General features: G+C 39.5%; 1 protein-coding gene across 18 annotated transcripts in view; it reads left to right on the top strand.

The window, feature by feature from the left end:
* Positions 1-18,509, top strand: part of TANC2 (tetratricopeptide repeat, ankyrin repeat and coiled-coil containing 2) — a 438,885-nt gene that overhangs the window by 210,571 nt on the left and 209,805 nt on the right. For 14 of the 18 annotated variants that reach the window (XR_007911352.2, XM_051825093.2, XM_051825091.2 and 11 more), the window contains one exon: positions 15,873-15,983. The exons of the other annotated variants lie outside the window; for them this stretch is intronic. Coding sequence is in view for 12 of the 14 variants with exons in the window: in XM_051825093.2 (XP_051681053.1) it covers positions 15,873-15,983 (111 nt within the window). In the remaining 2 variants the exon portion in view is untranslated. The remainder of the gene's footprint in view (positions 1-15,872; positions 15,984-18,509) is intronic. 18 annotated transcript variants of the gene reach the window in all.

Below are 18,509 nucleotides of genomic sequence, written 5' to 3'. Positions count from 1 at the left end.
CATGAGATAATGCAGTCAAGGGAGCAACCCTATGTATATAATTAATGTGGAGAAACTTTTCACCAGAAGTCAGATCTCAGCAGTCATTAGAGAACTCTCACAGGTGAGAAACTGTATGTACTTAAAAAATGGGGGAAAAGTTTCTACCACAAGTCATCCCCCACTTAACATGGAGAACTCACACTGGGGAGAAGCCCTGTGGATGTAATGAATGGAAAATCTTTGGCCAGAAGTCAGCCCACAGTATACATGAAATAATTCACATTGGAAAGAAACCCTGTGAATTAATTTGGTGTGGAATAATTTTTCAACAGAATTCACACCTCAAAGAACTCACAGGTGAGAAACCTTACCAGTGTAATGAATGTGGAAAAAACTTTCTCAGAAATTGAACCGGAAGGGTCCATATTGTGGTGAAGATGTGTTGACTCACTGCTTGCAACACCAGCATCCTCTATCAAGTGCCAGTTCAAGCCCTGCTGCTCTGCTTCTGATTCAGCTTCCTATTAATGCGCCAGGGAAGGCACCAGAAGATGGCCCAAGTACTTGGACACCTCCACCTATGTGGGAGAATGAGATGTACTTCCTGTATCCTGGATGTGTCCTGACCCAGACCTGGCTGTTGAACTCATTTGGGGATTAAACCAACATAGAGAAAATTAATCAATAGAGCTCTCTCTTTCTCTGTTTCCTCCTCTCCTCCCCTTCCTCCCTCCTTTTCTGTTCTGTCTTATCCATAAATAAATCTTAAAGAACTGAACCTCAAAAATAAAAACCCCTCAAACAAATAAAACCTAGTGGTGAACATTGTGGCATATAGAGGATTAGTCCACCCCTTGATACTCCCACATCCCATACTTGAGGGCCAGTTTAAGTTCCCAGCTCTTCTACTTCTGATCCAACTTCATGCTACTGCATCGTGGGAAGCAGCAGATGATAACTGTTCAATTCCTTGGTTCCTTCCACCACATAGAAGACCTGAATTGAGTTCCTGGCTCCTGACTTTGACCTGGCTGTTGCGGGCATTTGCAGAATAAACCAGCAGATGGAAGCTCTCTCTCTTGCTCTCTCTCACTCTGCCTCTCAGATTAATAAAAATAAATAATACAGTCAAGGCCGGCGCCGCGGCTCACTAGGCTAATCCTCCGCCTAGCGGCGCCGGCACACCGGGTTCTAGTCCCGGTCGGGGCGCTGGATTCTGTCCCGGTTGCCCCTCTTCCAGGCCAGCCCTCTGCTGTGGCCAGGGAGTGCAGTGGAGGATGGCCCAGGTGCTTGGGCCCTGCACCCCATGGGAGACCAGGAAAAGCACCTGGCTCCTGGCTCCTGCCATCGGATCAGCACGGTGCGCCGGCCACAGCACGCCGGCCGCGGCGGCCATTGGAGGGTGAACCAACGGCAAAGGAAGACCTTTCTCTCTGTCTCTCTCTCTCACTGTCCACTCTGCCTGTCAAAAAAAAAAAAAAAAAAACAGTCAAAGCATTCTAAAATAAAACAAAAATTTAGTATGTTTCATCTATCACTGAAATGCTCTTGAAATTTTTTTCTTACATTTTATTCTGCTCTGGAGTATCAAGATCAGAGCAACATAAAAAATTTCTTAAATACTTTATTTGAAAGATAGAGTTACAGACACAGAGAGGTAGAGACAGAGAGAAAGACCTTCTGTCTGTTGCTTCAATCCCCAAATGACTGCAATTGCCAGAACTGGGCCTATTCCAAAGCCAGGAGCCTCTTCTAGGTCTCCCACACGGGTACAGGGGCCCAAGCACTTGGGCCATCCTCCACTGCTTTCCCAGGCCATAGGAGAGAGCTGGATAGGAAAAGGGGCAGCCAGGACACAAACCAGCACCCATATAGGATGCTGGTCCCGCAAGCAGAGACCCAGCCTTCTGTGTCACAATGCAAGCCCCAAAAATAAATTCTGCATAAAGCTCTATAAGAAAATTATTATCAATAGATATAATATTGAAACACATTTAGTTTTTAAACTTTTTGATAAAACTTTATATAAACTAATTTTTATTGTTTTTTCATTTTTTAACTTTTATTTAGTAAATATAAATTTCCAAAGTACAGTTTATGGATTACAATGACCCCCCCCCATAACTTCCCTCCAACCGTTACCCCTCCCATCTCCCGCTCCCTCTCCCATTCCATTCACATCAAGATACATTTTCTTTTTTTTTTTTTTTGCATTTTTTTTAACTTTTATTTAATGAATATAAATTTCCAAAGTACGATTTATGGATTACAATGGCTTCCCCCCAATACCGTCTATATAAACTAATTTTTAAAGGAAGCAAAATGTGATATTTTAAGTCATTAAACAAAATAAGTTTCTAAATCAAATAAATATTAATATACTTATTGTTTAATTGAAATCTAATGTCATATACATGATGTGAACTATTGTTTTTAGGATTTATTTATTTGAAAGTCAGGTATACAGAGAAGGGAGAGGCAGAGAGAGAAAAAGGTATTCCATCCTATGGTTCATTCCTCAGTTGACCACAACAGCCGGAGCTGCGCCAATCTGAAACCATGAACCAGGAGCTTCTTCCAGTTCTCCCACATGGGTGCAGGGGCCCAAGGACTTGGGCCAACTTTTACTGCTTTCCCGGGCAATAGCAAAGAGCTCAATCGAAAGTGGAGCAGCTGGGTCTCAAATAGGCGCCTATATGGGATGCTGGCACTTCAGGACAGGGCGTTAACCCACTGCACCACAGTGCCAGCCCGATGTGAACTATTTTTTTAGGTCACTTGCTCCCATCTCAACTTCAATTTTTCTGATAAAGTGTATAACACAGACAAATTTTTTCTTCTTGAAGTATCTGATAAATTTGGCAATGGTGCAAAATGGGACTGGGCTTATCTTTGTGGGAAGATGTTTAATGATTAATTCATTTATTTACCTGTTATGAATCTATTCAGAATCTTTCTTATGAATCAGTTCTGACCATTTGTGTCTTTCTAATAATTTGTTCATTCATCTAAATTGTCTTAATTTGTTGGCAAAAAGTTGTTTATGATATTCTGTATAATCCTTTTCATTTCTATGGAGTCAGCCGTGTTGTCTCCACTTTCATCCATAATTTGGTTGTTCTGTTAGTCTGTCTAGCTTAAGATTTTTTTGAAGTTTGTTCATCTTTTTGATGAATTAAATTCTGGCTTCATTTATTTTTTATTTGCTATTTTACTGATTTCTACTTTGATTTTCATTATTCCCTTTTTCTTCTTGATTTGGATTGTAAAGCAAACACCTTCTACTAGAGATGCTAGAGTGTAATAAACAAAAATAGAGGCATCCAGGATATAGTTTAAACATTATCAGTTCATCTGATAGTGTTTGACTGCTTTACTAACTTGAAAATTCATATTTAGGGGCCAGCGCTGTGGCATGAGTAAAGTTGCTGCCTGCAGTGCTGACATCCCATGTGTGTGCTGGTTCAGATCCCAGCTGCTCCACTTCAAATCCAGCTCTCTGCTATGGCCTGGGAAAGCAATGGAAGATGCCCCAAATGCTTGGGCCCATGCACCCATGTGGTAGACTGGAAAGAGGCTCCTGGATTGTGGCTTGGGTTTGACACAGCTCCAGCCATTGCAGTCATCTGGGGAGTGAACCAGTGGATGGAGGACCTCTCTCTCTCTCTCTCTCTCTCTCTCTGTCCATCTGCCTCTCTGTAACTCTGCCATTCAAATAAATATATTTTTAAAAAATTCATATTTATGCAAAATGCAAATTTACTGCTAAATGAAATCTTTACATATAAAGAATGATACTTTTAAAATAAGCATTATTTTTGGGCCAGCAGTGTGGCTCACTTGGTTAATCCTCAGCCTGCAGCAACAGCATCCCATATGGGCGCCGGTTCTACTCCCAGTTGCTCCTCTTCCAGTCCAGCTCTCTGCTGTGGCCGGGAGTGCAGTGGAGGATGGCCCAAGTGCTTGGGCCCCTGCACCTGCATGGGAGACCAGGAGGAAGCACCTGGCTCTTGGCTTTGGATCGGCGTAGTTCCGGCTGTAGCAGCCAGTTGGGGAGTGAACCAATGGAAGGAAGACCTTTCTCTCTGTCTCTGTCCTTCACTGTCTAACTCTGTCAAATATAAAAAAAAAAGCATTGTTTTTCTTAGAAATCTGCATGTAGAGACTAGCACTGTGGCACAGTGAGTTAAAGCCCTGGCCTGAAGCGCTGGCATCCCATATGGGCACTGGTTCTCGTCCCGGCTGCTCCTCTTCACATCAAGCTCTCTGCTATGGCCTGGGAAAGCAGTGGAAGGTGGCCCAAGTCCTTGGGCCCCTGCACCCATGTGGGAGACCTGGAAGAAGCTTCTAGCTTTGGATCCGCACAGCTGCAGTCATTGTGGCCATCTGGAGAGTGAATCAGTGGATGGAATACCTCTCTCTCTGTCTCTGCCTCTCTCTGTAACTCTGTCTTTTTTTTTTTTTTTTTTTTTTTGACAGGCAGAGTGGACAGTGAGAGAGAGAGACAGAGAGAAAGGTCTTCCTTTTGCCGTTGGTTCACCCTCCAATGGCCGCCGCGGCCGGCAATCTCTGTCTTTCAAATAAATAAATCTTTAAAAAAAAAAGAAATCTACATATAACCATTTGTAAAACAATTCCATAAAATACATGAGAGCTTTTCCATGCAATTAATGAAAGTTATTGTGTACATACCGTGTACAGAATGCTTTAGGGGGTTGAAACATGATTAAGATTGTCTGGGGGGCTGGTGCTGTGGCACAGTAAGCTAAGCTTCTGCCGGCTGTGCAAGCATCCCATATAGGCGCTGGTTCCTGTCCTGGCTACTCCTCTTCCAGTCCAGCTCTTTGCACCTGCAAGAGAGACCCAGAAGAAATTCTTGGTTCCTGGCTTTGGATCTGCCTGGCTCCAGCCACTGCTGCCATTTGGGAAGTGAACCAGCGGATGGAAGACCTTCCTGTCTCTCCCTCTCTCTATCTGTAACTCTGTGTCTCAAACAAATAACTCTCAAATAAATAAATCTAAAAAAAAAAAAAAAAAAAAGATAGTCTCTGGCCTAAAGGAATTAATGAGATAAAGAAGAGTAACAGCAGCTGTAACACAAGGGGGGGAGAGTTAAATGTGATGAAAAATATATGAAACTGGCTTATAACACTAAAGAGGAAAATATGCTTCAAAGTGTCTTCCAACTCAATATTGAGTTTAATAAATATTAAGTTTCTATTGAAACACAAGCTTACAAGGTGACTTTTTGTAAATTCATTTATTTGAACAACAGAGTTAGAGAGAGAGAGAGAGACCTTCTATCTGCTGGTTTACTCCCCAAATGGCCACAATGGCCAGAGCTGGGCCGACCTGAAGCCAGGAGCTAAGAGCTTCTTCCAGGTCTCCCACAAGGGTGCAAGGGCCCAAAGACTTTTGCCCTCCTCCCCTGCTTTCCCAGGTGCATTGGAAGTGGAGCAGTCAGGACTCAAACCGGTGCCCATATGGGATGTAGGTGCTGCAGGTTGCGCCACAGTGCCAGTCCCACAAGGTGACTTCTAAGAAGCACTTCTTAGAAAATTATTAGTATTGCTAATTTACGTTGAACATTAAAAGATGTTTCAAGGAAAGATTTATGATTACAACAATTGAAGAGTACCTTGGGGAAAATAAGTCTAACATCCCTTTGCAGTGCTGGGAAAGAGCAAACTGAACTTCCAATCAGGGGCAGGTGTTTGGCTTAGGTTAACATGCCAGTTGGGATGCCATCATAGTGGAGAGCCTGGGTGCAAGTGCTGGCTCTGCTCCCAATTCCAGCTTCCTGCTAATGTGCACCTTGGGAGACCTCAGATGATGGCTCATCTGGATGGGGCCTTGCCGCCCCCATGGGATACCTGGATTGAATTCTTAGCTCTTGCCTTCAGTCTGGCCCACGCTTGGTTGTTGCAGACATTTGAGGAATGAACAATGTCTTCTATCTGTCTCTGTCTCTCAAGTATAAATAAAATACAAAGTACTTTTGATTAGACTGCTGTCTTATAAGATTCTTAAATTATGAGGTAATTAAAAGTTAAGAAGGAATTACATTTTAAAAAATATTTATTTATTTGAAAGGCAGAGTTACAGAAAAAGAGGGTGAGACAGATCTTCCATCCATTGCTTCTTTCCTCAAATGTCCTCAATGGCTGGGACTTGGCCAATCTGAAGCCACGAGCCAGGAGCTTCTTCTTGATCTCCCACATGAGTACAAAGGCCCAATCACTTGGGTCATCCTTCGCTGCTTTTCCAGGTACATTAGCAGGGAGTTTAATAGGAAGTGGAGGAACCAGGATATGAACCAGCACCCATATGGGATGCTGGCATCACAGGCAGCAGCCTAACCCACTAAGCCAGGACACCAGCCCTAGAAATTAGATTCTTAATTACATTAGAGTTTTCAGCAATATGTGTGTAAATATAAAATTTTAAATTTATACTTTATAACTAACTTCTGAACAAGAAATTACTAGATTTTAAAAGACATTTCGTTCTGATATTGCAGCCCCTTTATTTTGTTTAGCAGACAACTTTATGAATATGCTTATGTTGGTCTATTATTTTGAAATTGTTACTTGCAAATAAATAAGCCAATGTACCTTCTCAAATTTCATTATTTTCACTGATTTTTATAGTACTTTGCTATTTCACTGTTAGTATTGTTATTGCATCCTTTATTAAATTATTTATGGAGTTTAAATGAACAGTATTTTGGTTTTATTAATTTAGGGTTTTTTCTTTTGTTCTCATTGCTAGGAACTTCGTATGAAAGTCTTTAGGTAGTAGGTACTTTCTTTAAAGGAACTTATTTTGATATTCAGCTTACTAAAGTGAGAATATTTTCTTTACACTTGTTTGCCTTCAAGTGAGCCCTCAGTTTCTATGGTACTATGTGTCATAATTCAGTGCTGACTACCTAGCTCTCAATAACATACTTTTAAATGTATGTATAAGTAATTTCTATTATGGTTGATACAACTATGACATGCTGCTTTTTGACTGAGACAAAATGAATTGTTTTCTTCTAAAATTGCTCAATATTCCCAATGGAGATTTAAGAAAGAAAGGTTCATATGAAAGCCCATCTTGAGTAACTAGTAGCCACACAGTAACTGATATTTGTGTTAATAAACAGTCATGTTTACTTTGCCATACTATACACATTTTGTATTTTGTTTGTATAAATTTCTGAGAAAACAAATCTCTGATGATCTGTTTTCAAGTGTATATATATATATGTGTGTGTGTGTGTGTGTATATGCAGATTGTTTCTCTGGTTGCAATAGTATATATTCAGGTTAAAAATTAATATGTTCCAGTTGTTTGATACTTCACAACATAAAATCTATGTAAAACAGCATAGAGCAGTTTGGTGGACCACACAGGTAGCATATGGTATTTGGGTAAAATAGTGGGAGAATAAAAGTTTATAAAACACATACAAAGGGCTTCAAAATTCTGTGGAACTTTTGTATGGAAAATATGTATCATGAAACAACTATGTATATATTTTTAAATGTTTTGCATCAAAGTAAACTTCCATTGTTTTTAAAATTATCTATTTATTTGAGAGGCAGTAAAAGATCTCCCATCCACGAGTTCATTCCCTAAATTCCCTCAACCACTGGGTTTAGACCAGGGATAAAACCAGGACCTATAAGAACAATCAGGTCTCCCAGGCGGGTAACAGAAACCCCGCCACTGGAGCCCAGCGGTCTACATGGATAGGAAGATACAACCAGCAGCCAGAGCCAGGATCAGTCCAGGCACTCCAGAATGGAATGCAGGTATCTTAAGTGTTAGGCTAGAAGCCTACTCCCTAAACATACCATTTAATTTCATTTTTACATAAACTTTTAAGTATCCCTATACTTCACTTCTTAGAGAAAAAAAAGAACGAAAAAGGTATTTTACAGTTGTATACTAATTTTATAACTGATTTCAGAAAAGTATATTTCTGTTTGTATTATCATTGGTCAAACTTTTTTCTACAGATTGCCTTTAATTGATAAATTTTATTTGAGAATCAAATTTTAATTCCCGAGCCGGCGCCGTGGCTCAATAGGCTAATCCTCCACCTTGCGGCGCCGGCACACCGGGTTCTAGTCCCGGTTGGGGCGCCGGATTCTGTCCCGGTTGCCCCTCTTCCAGGCCAGCTCTCTGCTATGGCCAGGGAGTGCAGTGGAGGATGGCCCAGGTGCTTGGGCCCTGCACCCCATGGGAGACCAGGAAAAGCACCTGGCTCCTGGCTCCTGCCAGGATCAGCGCGGTGCGCCGGCTGCAGCGGCGGCCATTGGAGGGTGAACCAACGGCAAAGGAAGACCTTTCTCTCTCTGTCTCTCTCTCTCACTGTCCACTCTGCCTGTCAAAAAAAAAAAAAAAAAAAATTTTAATTCCCTTTTTCTGTATCATATCATTTTGTTGTTGTTGTTGTTGTTTGTTAGTTTTTTTTCTTAGGTGGTTATTTTTTCCCTGCAACAAACAGGAAATATGAATTATCATTCTTTCTCTTATTAAAGAGAATTTAATTGATTTAATTAATTAATTGGTGTTTAGCTCATGCCAACTTGTCAAATTCTATTGGTTTTCTTTTTTTAAATTTATTTATTTGAAAGGCAAGGTTACAAGAGGCAGAGAGAGAGAAAGAAGTCTTCCCTCCACTGGCTCACTCCCCCAGATGTCCGCAACAGCCAGAGCTGTGCCGATCTGAAGCCAGGAGCTTCTTTCGTGTCTTCCCATGCAGATCAAGGGACTCAAGGACTTGCACCATATCCCACTGCTTTCCCAGGCTATAGCAGAGAGCTGAATCAGAAGTGAAGCAACTGGGACTCAAACTGGTGCCCATATGGGATGCTGGCACTGCAGGCGGTGACTTTACCCACTACGCCACAGCGCCTGCCCCCTCACTTTCTTTTTTAACTTTAATAGTTTGGATCTGTGGAAGTACATAACTAAAAAGAAGGAAAAGATCCTTAGTATTACTATTTCTTCAAGATGCTACTTATGTCACCATCTGAGCACAATCATATGAAATAATTAAAACACATTGAATGGAAGGATGCTATTTCCACCTCTTTCCAGATTTTAAATCTGACAGGGTTTGGGGGTAAGACTGACGGAAATAGTATCTTTCCTTCTACTTGTCTTGAACCCATCTTTCCCACCCCACTCTAGGAAATTCATGGTACTCAAAGGTTTATAGGAGCTGATATTGCGGCATAGCAGGTATAACTGCTGCCTAAGTGCCAGCATCCCATGTGCCAGTTTGGGTTCGTGTCCTAGCTGCTCCACATCCTATCCAGCTCCTAGTGGCCTGGGAAAAGCAGTGTAAGGTGGCCCAAGTTGTTGGGCCCCTGCCACCCACATGAGAGACCTAGAAGAAGTTCTTAGCATTTGTCTTCAGACTGGCTCAGCCCTGGCTGCCGCTTGGGGAGTGAACCATTGAGTGGAAGATCTGTCTCTCCTTCTCTCTCTGTAACTCTTTCAAATAAATAAATCTTAAAAAAAAAAAAAAAAAAAATCAGCCTGTGAAATCTGTTAAACCTATAGTTTTCTTTTCAAAGTAAAATTTCTAGTTTCTACCCCCTTGACAATTCTAGAGATCAAATATTTTCTCCTCATGTTGCTTCTAATAGTTTTATAATTTTAGTTCTTAGATTGAAGCCTTTGATTAATTTTGAGTTAATTTTATATGGTACAAGATAAAGGTCTAACAGTTCTTTTTAATGAAGACATCCAATTTCTCAAAACCATTTGTTGAAAAGATTGTCCTTTCCTCCTTTTAGTGGTATTGGCACCCTTGTGGTTAATCATCTGACCATGAGGTTTATTTCTGGGCTCCTTGTTCCCTTTCCTGGATGTCTGTCTTTATGCCAGTATTAACATTGTTTTGATTGTTTATGGTAAGCTTTGAAATCAGAGAGTGTGAGAACTTCAACTTATTCTTTTTTCCAGACTGTTTTGATTGTTCAGGATCCATTAAGATTCCATATGAATTTTAGGATGGGTATTTCTGTTTCTGCAAAAACAGTGTCATTGAGATTTTGGTAAAGATTGCACTGAATTTATAGATAGTTTTGGGAAACATTACCATCTTAATATGAAGTTTTCTAATCTATGAACAAGGGGTGTCTTTCCATTAATTTTTGCCTCTAATTTATTCCTAAGTATTTTATTATTTTTGTTGCTGTTTTAAGTTCAATTTATCCTTAGTTTCCTTTTAAGGTTGTTTTTTGTTAGTGTGTAGAAACACATTGATTCTTCTGAATTAAGTTTATATCAAACAACTTCACTAAATTTCTTTTATTAGTTCTAGCAGGCTTTTTGTGTAATCTTTATATATGCACATTTAAGATTGTATTATCTGCAACAGAGACAGATGTACTTCTCCCTTTCTAATTTAAGGTACCATGAATTTCTTTTTCTTATCTACACTAAAATCTTTTTATCCTTTTATCACATTTCCCAGTTTATCCTTAGATTAACCTTACTAAATTACACTATTAATCTCAAACCCAACTCTGTGAAAATACTTTCCTAGTATTTTATGTCCTGTTCATCTTGATATTCATTCTTCATTTCTCATTTTCCTGATCTTTGCTTTGATTTTGTCAGACTTTATACCACTCTTTCATGATTATACAGTCTTGTGCCAGATTCCTCCTAGAAATTCCCTTCTGTTATGAAACTTTTATCAATAATACCTCAAAAATTTGAAGTTCTGTCTTCAAAATAGACCTATTTTGTAACTTGACTCTTTTTTAAAAAATAAAATGAGTTATAATTCTAGTAGAATGACTAAAAAGAAACCTTAACTTTTACTATTCATGAATACAGTCAGATAGGAGTCCTTGGTTTAAATTTTATTATAGCTTTGTTCCCTTTTAATTTATTTATTTTTATTTTTTATTTTTTATTTTTTTTTTTTTTTTGTGACAGGCAGAGTTAGACAGTGAGAGAGAGAGAAACAGAGAGAGAGAGAGAGAGAAAGGTCTTCCTTCCGTTGGTTCACTCCTCTAATGGCCACTACGGCCGGCGCTGAGCCAATCCGAAGCCAGAAGCCAGGTACTTCCTCCCGGTCTCCCATGCAGGTGCAAGGACCCAAGCACTTGGGCCATCCTCCACTGTCCTCCCGGGCCACAGGAGAGAGCTGGACTGGAAGAGGAGCAACCGGGACAGAATCCGGTGCCCCAACCGGGACTAGAACCCGGGGTGCTGGCGCCACAGGTGGAGGATTAGCCAAGTGAGCCACTGCACTGGCCTACAGCTTTGTTCTTAAGAAAGTCCTCTTCAGGATCAGCTGTGCACGTGGTATTTTTAGATTCTTGCATCCAGTGTCCATAACCTCACAGTACATTAGGATTGCACGCAGGGTTTGCTGAGTAGACTACTGGGTCCCCAACTCCTAGAGTTTCTGATTCAGCTGCTCTGTCATAAGACCTAGTTATTTGCATTTGTAGCAGATTCACAGGTGATGCTAGGCTACTGGTTCAGGCACTGCATTTTGAGAACCAATGGCCTAAACTACACTTTTTTATGTACCCTCATATTTGTTATTATCTAACCTAGAACATTTTGATTTGGATATCCTGCTTTTTACAGCATGACATATTTTCTTTTTTAAAGATTTACTTATTTACTTGAAAGTCAGAGTTAAACAGAGAAAGGAGAGGCAGAGAGAGAGAGATCTTCCAATCACTGGTTCACTCTCCAATTGGCCGCAACAGACAGAGCTGCGTGCCGATCCAAAGCCAGGAGCTTCTTCCAGGTCTCCCACACGGGTGCAGGGGCCCAAGGACTTGGGCCATCCTCTGCTGCTTTCCCAGGCCATAGCAGAGAGCTGGATTGGAGGTGGAGCAGCCAGGACTCGAACCAGTGCCCATGAGGGATGTGGCACTGCAGGTGGTGGCCTTACCCGCTATGCCACAACACTAGCCCCCATATTTTCAATATTATTACCTTTGTACTTTTTAAAAAGTAATTAGTGGTCACCTCATTCCTCAATGGCATCTTAGCTGTCTTTGTTTTTACTCCTTCCTTCTCCCAAAATAAATACATGATTCATACATTCCAAATAATGATACTGGTGACAGCAGCTAACATTTATCAAACATTCATTCTGTGCTAGAAACTGTTCTGAGGACTTTATTTGTATTAATATAATTCTTACAACTCATCTGTGATGTAGGTACTGTTAAGAACCCAGAGTAACTGATGAGGAGACCTGAACTCAGAAATGTTCCTACAGATATGGAAAAGTGAAAGACATGGGAATCTAACCTAGGCTTTTTGGTTTCAAGCCCTAGACTCTTTCTTGCTACATTGCCTAACTCTTTACCTCTGTGTTACCCTCTGATAGGGTGTCTTGAAGTCACTTGTGCATACTGCTTTATGCAGGCATAGTCCTCACTGCTCCAGTGAGGCTTACTAACTAACTTGTCAAGTTTTTTTTTTTTTTTTTTTTTTTTTACTGGCAGTGTATGTTTTTAATCTTTTTAAGTTTGAAATGCAGAGTTGACACAGAAAGAGAAGAGGAGGGAGGGAGGATGGGAGGGAAGAAGAAAGGGGGAGAGAAAGAGAAGGGAAGGAGGGGAGGGGAAGGGAGGGGAGGGGAGAGAGAATATCTTCCATCTGCTGATTCACTTCCCAAAAGCCTACACAGCTGGGGCTGGGCCTGCGCCAGGCCGAAGTCAGGAGCCAGGAACTCAGTCTGGGTCTCCCATGTGGGCAGCAGGGACATAAGTACTTGAGCTATTATCTGCTGCCTCACAGGGGTGCACACGAACAGAAGCAGAGGTAGGACCGTATCCCAGACACTCTGATATGGGATGCAGGCTTCCCGAGCAGCAGCTTAGCCCGCTATGCCACAATGTCCCCCCTGACAGTTTCTTGTTAACTAATAAAGTAGTAGAACTAAGACCTAGGTCTTCCAAATCATTATGTCCACCCCCTCAACCAGTGTATTTTCTTTCAACCTCCGTAGATTCCCAAAGCCAAGTCTTACAGTGTCAAGAATCATGTTTCCAGTGTTGATTCAGATCACTTCTCAGAACAAAAGTTTTTTGTTGTCTTAGAATAAAATACCTCATTTTTGTTGTTAGGTTCTTACTCATCTCATCTCAGCCACCTTTTTTTTCCTATCTGGTAAACCCTTTTAATGTAGAATTCTCTCACTCATCTAAATCATCTTGTATACTTTTTTTTTAACAGTGAAATGCATTAAAATTCTAGGTTTACAAGAAAAATATCATGCCCGTCTTCCACCATGCCCTTTGGTATACACAAAACAGTATTATGACCATTGGACAACCTGTCATGTCTATGATGGTATATCCTGTTTTTTAATGGACTAATTGTAAGAGTGGGGAACATCCAGCCTACAGGCTGTATAAGGCCCATGAAATCATTTGATCTGGCCCTGTCAAGACAATGACAGGCAGATCTCGAAATCTGGTAATTCTGTAGCATGCTATTTTTTAAGTTGATAATTTGGGATGGCCCACAAATGATGTTACAAATATCCAAATGGCTCTTTTCAGAAAAAAAAAAAAAAAAAAAAAAGGTGTCATGCCCCTGGAAGAGCATCAATTTTCTCTAATTTGGATGAAAACACTATCATCAACCTTATAGAGTAATTGAACTTCATTACTTGATATGCATAGTACCCCCATGGATGAGGGTAAAGGGAGGTAAAATTAAATGCCTACTGTGAACTCTAAAGATAATTTCATCTGGAATTTCCTGAGAAGTGGCTGTAAAGAAGTTAGTGTGACCTTGAGCTTCAAAGACTCCAAATAACTGTTTGCTGGAAAATTCTATATTCTAGTAAGATGTCTCATTTTTTTCTTTTCCCTGAATCTATTAAAGTCCTTGTGAACAATGTATAGTCTATGTACTCTTCATAGTTTTTAGCTATTTTTTTCCTTTTTGATCTCTGGGACCTTAATCTTTCTCATTGACTATCTCATAATTCTTGTCCATTCTTCTTACCTCCCTTAAGTTCTACTACCATCCTTCAATTTTCTTATGTTTCTCCCCTAGAGTACTGTTTATGGCTGTCTAATAGCCCCAGATTTTATTATAGACATTTATTTATTAAAGTTTTTCAATATATAAAGTCCCTTGAGTAGTAATCAGTGCTGTCTTTGTCAGAACTCAGCAGGTAAAATAGTTATTCTGATGCATGACAGTGCTTCAGTAAAATTCTAGTAAAAGGCTTAGAGCTTTAAGAATTAAATTATAATCATTTGTCCTTTACTGAGCAATATTTGATAAATAAAATGTTTTATTATTTTTTAATCTGTTGGTAAGATTATGATGAAAGATTATATTATTGGCTATTAGTAGCCTGCATATATGCATATAAATCACTGGAAATCATTCCTAATAGTGATTATTTAAAGCAACCTCAAGTGTGACACTTGGAAGAGGTGAGAGTTCTGCTGTATTCCCAAGCTTATTTTGGCATAGAACTGTGCTTTTAGAGCCTAAGGCCTTTGTTGCCATGGAAACAGTAACAGCCCCCTTTTAAAAATATAGTCTTAAAGTTTGAAATGCTGTTTAGTTGTGTGTAGATTTTGAATGCACATTTCAAAAATATTTCCTGTATTCTTCCAGTGCTTTCTCATTTTTATCCACCAAAGAAAATAAAGGAGTCTTCTGGCTATTGTAATGATATTTTATATTACTTTTTACAGGGTCTTTTAAGAATAATTTAGAATCTTCTGTTTGTCAATAATAGATGAGTATTTTGAAAAATGTACTGCTCTGAAACAATCAGGTGTCTTAGACACCTGTAGTTATATTAATAGATAACGCAGACAATTCAGTTTTTAAATTCATGTGATACTGTTGTGTCAGTGCTATACTAAGTATCCTATTATAGTTCATTTGATGCAGTTTGAAACTACCTAAGCAATCTTAATAAAATATTTTAAAATTTCATAAAATATTTAACTATTTACTTGACTATATATTAATATTGTTCCTTCATTTTTCCTTTTAAAATTCAGTAAATTAATTTATATGTACTTTAGTAAGTTAATTTTGATCCATGAATGATTCTTGGTTCTTTATAAGTATAAATGATTTCCATTTCATGGAATATTCCAGAGACTTCATGACTAAATTTGTAGTTATGTCACATTTTTTAGCATCCAGTGTCAAACTGGTATGACTTAATATTTTTGGCCACTAAAAATTTGACTCCTTACATTAAGTAAGAGAATTGTTTTTCCCTGTTAAGCTACACAGATTAGGCCTCATGGCTTATGTTTAATATTATTTACAGTATTTATCACAACCGAGTATTAGCTATTCTAGATAAAGAAAACCTTCTGATTATAACTATTATAAACAAAACCTTAAAACTTAATCCTGTCCTGTCCTTAGTTAATACTTGAGTATAATGACAAATGAAGATTTTTTAAAAAAAAGAGATGTTTGCTCTATAAAGGGAAAAAATAGCTTAATGGGCTATAATAGGCAATCACAATTTATGCCTATTTTAAATATTAGATTTTAGTTTTTTCAGCTTTCAGAGAGTTTTTAGCAAGACCCATCTCCTCTATGAAGAATGCAGTTATTTTTTTTTTCTGGCACAAAAACTAGGGTAACCTGATCTGAGTCTGACAGAGTGTGTTGTTCGTTTAAGTGCTTCCATCTGTTGCCTGCTGTTCCCCTTACTCATGACCCCTCTGTGTTTCTCTTTTTCCTTTTCTCCTTCTCTTTCCCTCCGTCTCTCTTTCCCTTCTTTTCTATTTCCCCCTCTCCCTCTTTTCCCACTTTTTCCTTCCCTCCATCCCTCCCAAATTTCCTTTCCTCCTCCTGCTTGGCCTCCTCCTCCTCCTTTCTCTCTCTCTCCTTTTTGTCCTTAGCCCCTCTGAGGAAGGCAAAGTTTGTTGAGAGCCCACGAATTCCAGAATCCGAGCTTGGCTCACCAACCCTCACTTCAGCTCAGAAACTGGACGTGGATGCATACTGCCCTGGTAAGCATGCATGCAAAGTGTCTGCTTGGAAACGGGAGGATTAGGTCAGGTCCGTCCAGCAGAGCAGTATTTTGCATGTATACTACTTACAAAAACATACTATTACCTCTTTGGCAACTGATTACATATTCTCTTTAAAGAGTATATTTATTACTGAACATCCTGTTTTGACTATTGATATTAAAATATAGTGTTGTAAAAAATTTAAAAAATCATTTTCAAAAGATTTAAATCATTTTTGTGGATAAATATTTTGTGATTTGAGATATTTGAAGAAATTGTGCTATGGCCACATACAAACAGCACTGTTGAAGATATAAATAAGAATTCAGCACTGGACTTTTTACATATAACCTATTGTACTTCATTCCTATTGGATTTCTAGATAGCTACAGAAAAAATTTGTGATATTGGGAACCTTAGACCTGAATTAAAAAAGAAATATTATAGATTCCTGAGTCCAACTACTTTTGGCCATTCACTTTTTAGAAATACCTCTACTCATGAATGGCCTGTTAACACATGTGAGAGTTCACTAAAACCCTTCTTGTGCGGGAGCCAAACTGAGGCAGGCCCATTATCAATGCTTAGATTCTTTGAAGCTTAGATGAGTTGCCTGGCAACGTCCTTTACACTTTCTCTACAGTGAGTCCATAGAGCTGTGTCTGAAATGTTCACAGCTCTAGTTGAGTATACAGATGAGACCATTAGTAAAAGACCTTAGAAAACCTGATTTTAGTTCTTTTGTTTATTCCTGCTCATTAAAATTTATGTTAAGCCACAGTGAATGCAGCTACTACATATTTAGAGCATCAGAGGTCAGCAAAGTAAATTGATTCCTAGTTGTAAGGAAACTATCGGAAACGCTGATCCACCATGTCAAGATAAAATATCTCTGAAGCCAGATAAGACCTGCTAAAATGAACAAGCAAACAGAAAACCCAGTGGGAGAAAACTTGGGCCAAACAAAAATAAGACACATTTGATTTTATGAATTAATTTTGAATGTGGAAAGACCTTGAGGATTTCCCTTTCAGAGTAGTACAGACTTCCTGCACTACTGTGAATGATGGGGTTTTCTAAATAAATCATGGTTATATCTTAGGTTGGGACTTATGCCTCCATGAGAAACAAAATTGCTCTGTAGATAACATCGCAGCATGTGGTTAGAAGAATCTTTTTTGTGTTCTGAGGTATTACCAGTCTTCTTGGGCAGTGAAATACTGTACTTTACACTTCATGCAAATCTTAGCGAGTTAAATAAAGTAACTGCTAATTCCTTAAAAAACCCCATCAGAGACCTTTTGTTTTCCAGATTTACACATCAGAATGACTGTCAGGGTGACCTAATCTCACTTCTTGATTGCCCATCTGACATCCTTAATCTAATGTAGCTATTGATATTGTCATAAAGCAAAGTAACTGCTGTTCGTTGGAATACCAGTAGTGAATCACTTTGAACAATTTTATCAATGTGATTCTTTAAATATTTGTTCCACAAGCATGAATTCTTTGCTGAATTAGAATGGAACCAAACTAAACCTCAGTAAAGATTTTTAGACAGACAGGAAGAAGCCAAAAATGATTTCTATCCTATATGGACTTTTTTTCCTTATGCTTATTTAAGCATAGAAACTTCACCGGGACTTGCTCTGTGACAGTAAAGTTTTTAGGGCCTGGTATTGTGCTACTGGTTGAGCCGCCCCTCACCGTGCCAGCCTCCTGTGTTGCAGTGCTGGTTCGAGTCCATGAGTTGGAGTTCTGGCTCCTAGAGTTCCTGTCTCCTGGCTTCTTACAGGCCCTGGCTGCTAAGGGCATATGGGGAAGTGGCCAGCAGATGCAGGACCTCTCTCTATGTGTCTTCCCTCTCTGTCACTCTTTCAAATAAATAGATGAGTCTTTAATAAGAAAAATAAAGTTATTACATTCTCTGAAAATAAGTTTGCACTGAGATAGAATGGTAATCTGGAGGCCAGCCTCGTAGCACAGAAGTTATGCTGCCACTTGTGATGCTGGCATCCCATAGGAGCGTGCCGGTTTCCAGCTCCCTCTTATGCACCTGAGGAATAGCAGAAGACGGCCCAAGTCCTCGGGCCCCTGCCACCTGCATGGGAGACCTGGATGGAGTTCCAGGCTCCTGGGTTCAGCCTGGCCCAGCTGTGGCTGTTGCAACCATTTGGGGAGTGAACCAACAGATGGAATATGTCTGTCTCTGCCTGTCTCTCCCTCTCTCTCTAACTCTGCCTTTCAAATAAATAAATAAATCTTAAAAAATAAAAGGTAATATGAGGTTTAAGCTATTATCTCTACATATTAACGAAAAGTAGCAAGAGAGAAATGAGTAAAGAGTACCTGCATGAAGCAAACTGTTGGGACTCTGAAAAATCACCTCAGAGTCTGGTTATTTGTCAGGCTGATTGCTTTGAGCTAAAGATCAGAAGGCCTCAGAACCAAGGTTTCTCTGTCTCTTATCCCTTTACCTCTTTGCAGAGGAAGTTTTCTCTGATGTTCCCTTATCTGCCTAAA

This window comes from Oryctolagus cuniculus, chromosome 17 (genome assembly GCF_964237555.1).
Source record: "Oryctolagus cuniculus chromosome 17, mOryCun1.1, whole genome shotgun sequence".
NCBI classification, from domain to species: domain Eukaryota; kingdom Metazoa; phylum Chordata; class Mammalia; order Lagomorpha; family Leporidae; genus Oryctolagus; species Oryctolagus cuniculus.
This window is presented reverse-complemented; position numbering and strand designations above follow the sequence as displayed.